This window comes from Chenopodium album, chromosome 3, assembly GCF_948465745.1.
Source record: "Chenopodium album chromosome 3, dcCheAlbu1.1, whole genome shotgun sequence".
NCBI lineage: Eukaryota > Viridiplantae > Streptophyta > Magnoliopsida > Caryophyllales > Amaranthaceae > Chenopodium > Chenopodium album.
In genome coordinates, this window is record NC_137836.1 from 69,829,460 (window position 1) to 69,837,320 (window position 7,861).

The 7,861-nt window shown below is 32.4% G+C and overlaps 1 protein-coding gene across 2 annotated transcripts; it reads right to left on the bottom strand.

Annotated features, from left to right (window-relative positions):
- Nucleotides 1-578: 578 nt before the first annotated feature.
- On the bottom strand, nucleotides 579-5,971 carry LOC145615348 (thiamine pyrophosphokinase 2-like). 2 transcript variants are annotated; one of them, XM_081670428.1, is made up of 6 exons: nucleotides 5,534-5,645; nucleotides 5,352-5,453; nucleotides 3,504-3,576; nucleotides 2,949-3,050; nucleotides 2,484-2,733; nucleotides 579-955 (listed from the first exon to the last, which is right to left on the bottom strand). In XM_081670428.1, the coding sequence occupies exons 1-6, from the start codon at nucleotides 5,542-5,544 to the stop codon at nucleotides 840-842; spliced, it is 654 nt and encodes a 217-aa protein (XP_081526554.1). In that variant the 5' UTR covers nucleotides 5,545-5,645; the 3' UTR covers nucleotides 579-839. The 2 variants fall into 2 exon arrangements, with proteins under 2 accessions (XP_081526554.1, XP_081526547.1); XM_081670421.1 differs by having other exon boundaries at nucleotides 587-955; nucleotides 5,352-5,448; nucleotides 5,534-5,971.
- Between the last annotated feature and the right edge of the window lie 1,890 nt (nucleotides 5,972-7,861).

The following is a 7,861-nucleotide window of genomic DNA, read 5'->3' on the forward strand; positions in this document are numbered from 1 at the left end:
TAGAAAAGTAAATTCCGGCCAACAGAAGAAGGGTTTATTCGCCACTAGTTTTTAAAGAGAGGTTTTATTTCCCTATATTATCCAAAAAAAATAGTAAAATTATAGTTATTTATCAATTAAGATGTCATTAGTTTGACTAATTCCTAATATAACTAAAAAAAGATCATAATTATTGACAAGAGAGATACTCTGTAATAAATAGTGTGAGATTGACATAAATTAAAATTAGTTAATAGATACGTCATTTGGGGAGAAAAAATAGATAGGGGAATTGACTCGAGATAATGAAAAAGAAGTAAAATATTTATAAAGCGAACCCCATCATAATCTCAACGAAGCACATTTACCATGAATACCGCTCTAAGACCCAAAGCACATTTGAGAAAATTATGAATTATTTCAAGTAATCAATTGTTTTCATACAATAACATAATGTTGAAATTATGAACTAATCGAAGGATTAAAAACTAATACGATCTTAAGCTTTTTATTTTATTTATTTATTTATTTTGAAGACAAATACAATCTTAAGCTATAGCAAGGGATTTAGAACTTAAAAATTGTCATGACCTTCACAAAAATGCAAAGGAATATTGAGTTTATGATATTGTAGATCATACAAATGTTAAGCTAATGTTTTAAACTACGTATTATAATGAATGAATTGAGATAAATAAATTGCAATTGCTCTAAACTAGTATATAATCATACTTGAGTAACGATAATGGCTTAACTACACAAGCTAATGTGTTAACCTTTCTTGACACCTATATTGTTTATCAAAATCAATGAAATGGCGGTATATGTTCTCTTAAGACTGCATAAACATGAGAATCGTGTCACTTTTTAATGGAAATTGTCCATATAAGATCTGCATCAGAACGAACAGATACTATATCTCCCGTCACTATGTTCGATGTACTTAACAAACCGCCAAACATCATCTCCGTGTCATCTGAGAAAATCAGAGGAAATTTATGTTAAACAATGTAAAACATACACACCACCAAAAGAGTATATAAACTACAGAAATAAGCAATATATACACATGTTTATCTCTTGTATCACTAGAGCTATTCAATTGTACCAACCACTCACAATTAAGGGTGTGACGGGATGTTTCAGGTCCACAGTTCAATAATAAATCATTACTGCTATACAAGGCAATCTTCGATAATTCTAAAATAAGATGTGGATCAATTCTGAACAAAGGGAGCACATCAATGAATTAGATAGACCTGCTTAGCACATGCTAGTTTTTAAGTTGTTAACTTCCCTACTTCCCAATAATAACTTCTCATGCATGGCAGTGTCATCTGCCGACAAAACCTGGACTACGCATTACTACCATTCAATACATAAGAATGGCACTAAAAATCATTCCTGAAGAATGACAATTACTTGACAATAGTCTCTAGTACCTTAGGCAGCAAAATTTAGTTCTATAATCTATTATAGGCATATATAAGTAGTTCACATAGATACCGAATACGGTAATTCCCAAGTAACTTCTACATCCACTTTCGTAGAGGATAAAAGAAACAGGGGAAACATGCTGTTGGTTTAATTATATCTCTTTCCAAATAAGGCAAATTATAGTAAGCTAAGGGAGATATAAAGAGCAACATACAAAGAAAGTCTTGCATCATTATTTGAAGTTGTTACACACAACACACCCACTCAGAGCAAGTAAAAGAGAGAAAGTCTTGCATCATTATTTGAAGTTGTTACACACAAAACACCCACTCACAGTAAGTAAAAGAGATTCTATAATAAGGGTGATACAAAATTAAGACTTCTTATTGCATACAGAGGTCATACCGTAAAACCACTTGAGCTTAGTCAAGGTGATACGAATTAAAGACTTTTTTCTTATTGCATACAGTCATACACAGTATCATACCATAAAACCACTTGAGCAGTTGAGCTTAGTTAAGGAGAAACGAATTTAAGAGATAATAAGGTTACAAAGTTCTATACAGGCTAATAAATTCAATTTGCAACTAAAGTAAGTTTAGACATGGCAGATATATTCATATAAATTCAAACTAGGTCTAATAGTTCATACAATTATATTAGATACATTCAAGCAAATCTAAGAGTTATCAAAACAGGAGGGTAAAAAAAGTCAATCAAAACCAAGAGAAAAATGAATGTAGCAAATTGATTGACATGCTATTTAGTTTGAGGATCTTGATTGGGCTAAAATCAACTGAGTTATGTGTACACCTAATACGAATAGCATTTCTGCTATTTGTAAAGTTCATGGCTTCTCTCTTCAATGATGTACATTCTAATACACTTCATGTCTCATATATGGGTGCAAACAGGAGCAAATGCAAGATAAGAGGAAAGAAAAGGGAACTAAATGAGATAATATTGACCAATAAGTTAACATTTACTCAGCAAAAACTAATTACGACAATAACAGAAACCAAAATCCCAAAATGAACCATGCAAATAGCGCACAAATATCTACTTACTGAGGTTCCATTTCAATCCAGAGGTCGTGGTATGAAAAGCAGGCATTCCTATTGGTAATAATCCACAATGCGGCCCAACAACAGAAGGCTGAATATGGATCTCATGATGATGAGTTTTAGGGAGAAGTTGGATCAAGCAGTCATCTGAAAGAAGGATTACTCTCAAGTTAGAGAATCGATAAAGGACATTAATGTTCCCAGCTTCGTGATCAAAGCGCCCACCAAGTGCTCCGGTAACAAGAATGCATAGCTGCAAAGTAAGTAAATCAACCAATCAACTCTAACTGTGGAGAAAAAGGCCCGGTATTTGGCTCATTGTCCCAAGTTGATGAAATATAAAAACATAGTATGTATTCTTATTGCACCTAAACAGATAAGGATGCAGGCATAGCATGATACAATGGCTTTAAACTAAACACAAGGAGGTAAAAGATGCGAAGCTTGAGAGCATTTTAACCAACTTACATCTGATCTCTCAGATTCAGGAGTCAAATTACTGAGATGTGATATACACTTGTGAAGGTCTGTGGTGTCTTGGTCATGAGATTCATTTATTGCATCACACCCCTGACAGCAAAAAAAACCGGCAACAATGTCAGCAATAAGCCAAGAGAATTATGCACATTTGAAAAAGAATGTGAGCCACATAGCTAAACATCCAAGTAGAAATCAAGTACGTAGCAGAAAAAAGTATTAGCTCATGTTCTCAGGCAATTGCCATAAGCAGCAGCATACTAACAGAGAAAAAAAAATAATTAATTTTTTTTTAAATTAAAAAACGATCCAAAAAACAGAAATAAAAAATCCCATACGTCTAGCACAGGATTAAGCAAAACAGTCATGACTTTTAACAACTGCAATTTTAAATAAGCAGATTGTCACCATGCAAGGGAACATATTGTCACCGTGTGTGTGTGTGTGTGTGTGTACAATGGGTGACATCATAAACATATACAGCAAGCAAACAAACTTTCCTAAGAGCATTATTCTTAGAATGATCCTATTGATAAAACCACTAACCAAATTTGTATAAAAATCCAGAATCTCTGCTCTGACGGAGTCCATGTCACCTTTAATTAAATCTGGTATATACCTGTAACAAATCCAAATCTTAAATCAACTTAAGGAAACAAAATCTTAAGTGGTTACAAACACAAATAAAAGATCCAAGTAACAAAATTAATCAAAACGACAGGTACATATACTATTCATTCAAAGGGTACCTAATTCGTCAGTGCTTGTATAAACACGAAATGTTTTAGGGGTCTAGGGAATGTCTTGATCATGCAAGCATCCTAGTAATGGTTCCATTTGAGCAGCACACACACACCACACTTACACACACAAGGCAACTTCAAAGTTGATCCATAATGATTGATTTGATTCCAACTAACAGCTAAGGCCTAAATCACAGTTCTCTAATTATTCTCCCAAGGTTCAAATTTAATGATAGCAAATAGCATCTTATTGTCATTCAACATTTTCTATCCATATCATTCCTTTAGTTCCTTCGAAACTAGGACAACTCACAATATTACACTCCAACCTATACAAACTAACAAACCATTTCGAGCATAAGTAAATCACACCCACCATATAAGTATAGCTATATGCCTAAAAGTTTCACTGTCCCATAATCATGCATCCTTTGCTCAATGGACTGATGTGGTAGTAACATGTCATTTCCTTCTTCCAAAATAAGATCCCCTCCCTTCTCTTTTTTCAATGTCATGATATACATTTTTCTACAATACAGCTACAACATCTCAGAGATCAAACACATTGCAAAGCTTAACCTACTTGAGAGAAAAGAACCAACTTTAACCAATATCAAAGATCAATTCACATGATTTTTGAACCAGAGTCTATACTAGTGTTTACTTAGAACCACTAATCCACTACTAGCTTAACTTATTTTTCAAATAATTGACCGCAAGTTATTTCATGAAATACATGAGCAAGTCAAATCTCTATAGTAATTGTTAGGCTCTTTTTTCTTCAATGTAGACAAAATGCCACATTAAGTAAATATATACACAGCTATTATATCCAATCAACCCCCAACAAACACACATTTATCACTCTAAAAACCATCGTTCACTAATAATGAGGTCATTTAAGTATGCTATTTATACTAATCAGCCTAATTGAAAGGATTAAGACATTGACAAAATAAAGTGGTCCAAGAAGCTAGTTGAAATAAGGTTTCTACTATTCTCCAAACAACCAAACATCATCTTAACCCTATGAGCTGTTAACAGGCAAGTTCATACCAGTTTTCTTCAGATCGTATTAAATGAATTTAATTGGTAACAAAAGAAGCAGACCTTCCCACCACACCAGCAACTCAAATATTGCAATGAATATGCTTAACTTCTACGAACACGTCACATAGTCCGGGACTCCGGGTATACGGATGCCAAGCCAAGTTGGACCAAATTTTTACACCCAACTTAGAAATAAAGGAAGAACTCGTTTACATAAATAGATTCAATCCTAGGATTATTATGCCTCTTTTCCAATAAATTATATAATCGGCCTCTTATTAAACTCCCTTCAATAAACTGAATTCATAAATAAACAGATAGGCCACTTATTCAAATAAATGGAGTAGCATAACAATTCAACCTGACATGCTACTTTAACCATTACTCAAGCCAACTAATATAGCATTCAATCATTTTTATAACTAAAAACAATCAACAAACTCAACCCAGCATAATTCACCATTTAACCCACCTAAAATCAAGAAAATAAAAATACAACATAAACCCAATAAAATTTACATTAAAAAAAAAAAAAAAAGTCATATTTATCATAAATAATATAAAAAAAATTCTTAGAAATGCAGAGATAAAAAAAATTAACCTTTTGCGAACATCAATGGGGTTTTCAAGAGGGAAGAATTGGGGAATTTCATCAAATAAACGATTAGCTCCTCCATCTGCACAAATTCTTAATTTTGCTGTACTATACACAAAAAAAGAAACAACCAAATCAAAAATTAAAAACAAAATAAAACCCAGAAAAATTGGAGGAAGAAAACGTACCATGGTCCCATAGAAGAGGGGCAAAACGAGGAAGACGCTGGTTAAGAATAACCATGGCGTATTTTAGCGAAGAACCCGGAATTGGTGGAAGAAGAAAAGATGAAGAGTGTTGCATTACTTCCATATTATTATGACAATAAGATGATTCAGTTGTTGGGTTTGTTGTTGTTGAATTGGAAGATCAAGGTACTGTTTGTGAGTTCGTCAATGGCTTTTGTAGAGGAGAAAGAGATGTTTGAATGAAAATGGAATAAATATGATGAGATGGCGGAATTGGTGGGTCCAAGATTTGATCTTTCGTAAGTCAAAGCGATTTTACTAATTACTATGACCCCGTGATATTGACAAAACTATGGCTAGGGGTGTTAACGTTCGGTGAGCTTAGGCTCGGCTCGAGCTCGAAGCTCGTCGAGCCTAAGAAATCAAGCTCGAGTTGGCTCATTCTTTAGATATCGAGTCAAGTACAAAACTTGCTAATTTTCATTAGAGCGCTGCCAGTTAATATAGCGTAGTAACAAAATATATCAATATAGTGGCAAAGTTGCAATTACACATGAAATTAAGCAAACAATAATAAACTTAATGTCCGGTAGCAATTCAATTTACACAACTAATACAAATAAACATGTAATTAACAAAATCAATCCACAAATTATTTAACTACAAACGGTGGCATAAACAATACCACCAACAGATAACAGTAAAATCAGCTGCAAAAACAGTTAAAAAAATTAATAAACCGAGAGATACCTACTTGGAACTAGCTCGACATTCCCCAGAAGTCGCCGCAAATGCCGCCACATAAATAGAGCTCAGTCCATGTGCAACCACATAAATACGAATTGAGAAATTATAAGGCCCAATACAGGAAATGTCCAATAAGACAATAACCCCCCAAAGCATAGCGTTTTTTTATTTTTTATTATTTTTTTTTTATTTTTTTTTTTATTCACGAGCTTTCGATCCGAGCCAAGGAAAGCTTGGGCTTGGCTAATCTCGAGCCGAACTCGAGTCGAGCCCACTCAAGCCATATTAATATCTATAAATTTGAGATTTGGGTGGTATTAAAGTAAAATAAAAAATTAAATAGGTAGCAAATGTGACACAAAGTGTTTTTGTTAGTAGCAAATGTCAAATTTTCCTTATTTTTTACATTTTTTTTTTTTATTATTTATTGTAAAGTAGTTAAATTAGTTAATTGTCTTAGTAAGTTTTATCAAGAATTTAATTAATTTTTTTTTTAAAAAATAATATTTAATACAAATGTCACCATTAATGTTTTAACACGTGGCACATTAACCGGTTATTTACTCATGCAACTGCCAACAGGTCATGACTTAGGGCATGTTCACATTTACTTAATTTCAGTTCAGTTCAGCTCCAATCAATTCAGTTCAGTTCAGTTCAGCTTCTAATTTTCCTCTCTTATAAAATATTCATTACAGTTCAACTTCAATCAGTTCAGTAAATGTAAACATGCCCTTAATATTGGAAGAGTGACCATAAAGTTGTCATTATTTTTGAATTAATTAAAGTTGAATTTAATATTGAAAGACCATCAAATTTCAAGTTGTTGTTGTTGTTAAATTTTCCTTTTTTTTCTTTATGCACATGTGCTTAGAGAATTAGTGAAAGATTTAAAAATTAAAAAATTACACTCTGACCTCTTGGGAAAACAAATCTACCTACAATATTTTTTTTCTTATGTATTCTTCACAAATATATATATAAAACCTTGACTAATTATATCTTTAATCATAATTATAACAATTGAATAATAATTTACTCATTAAGATGATTTCAACAACTACCTACAATATTTTTTTCTTATGTATTCTTCACAAATATTGGTCAAAGTATATTTAGTGAATAGCGCCAAAATCCGACACTTAAAAAAACAGAGAGAGTAGTTTCAAACACAAAATAGCGCAACACAGCAACTCCGATGATTGCTTTTAAAAACTAGCTTGCAATTTTAATAATTTTTAAGCTAATAGTCAAACCATTGGAGGATAATTCAATAATTAGCTTGGCTAACCTAATTAGCTTAGAAATTAATTGTTTAATTTATAAAATATTAATTATTTTTAAAATATTTTTTTGAAAAACTAAATGACAATTAACTTGACTATTTTTTTTTTGGTGTATCTCCAACTCAGTTTATATTTGATGATATTAGAAAAGATAGGTTAGCTCTTTGATGTATGTACTTTTGCTCATGTAAATCGTAAGTTTAATACAATGACTCATCTTGTAGCTAGAGGTGATATCGTTGACAATGTTGAGTATGTACGAATGTACGATTGAGTTCCTTTCCTCAAAGCATTA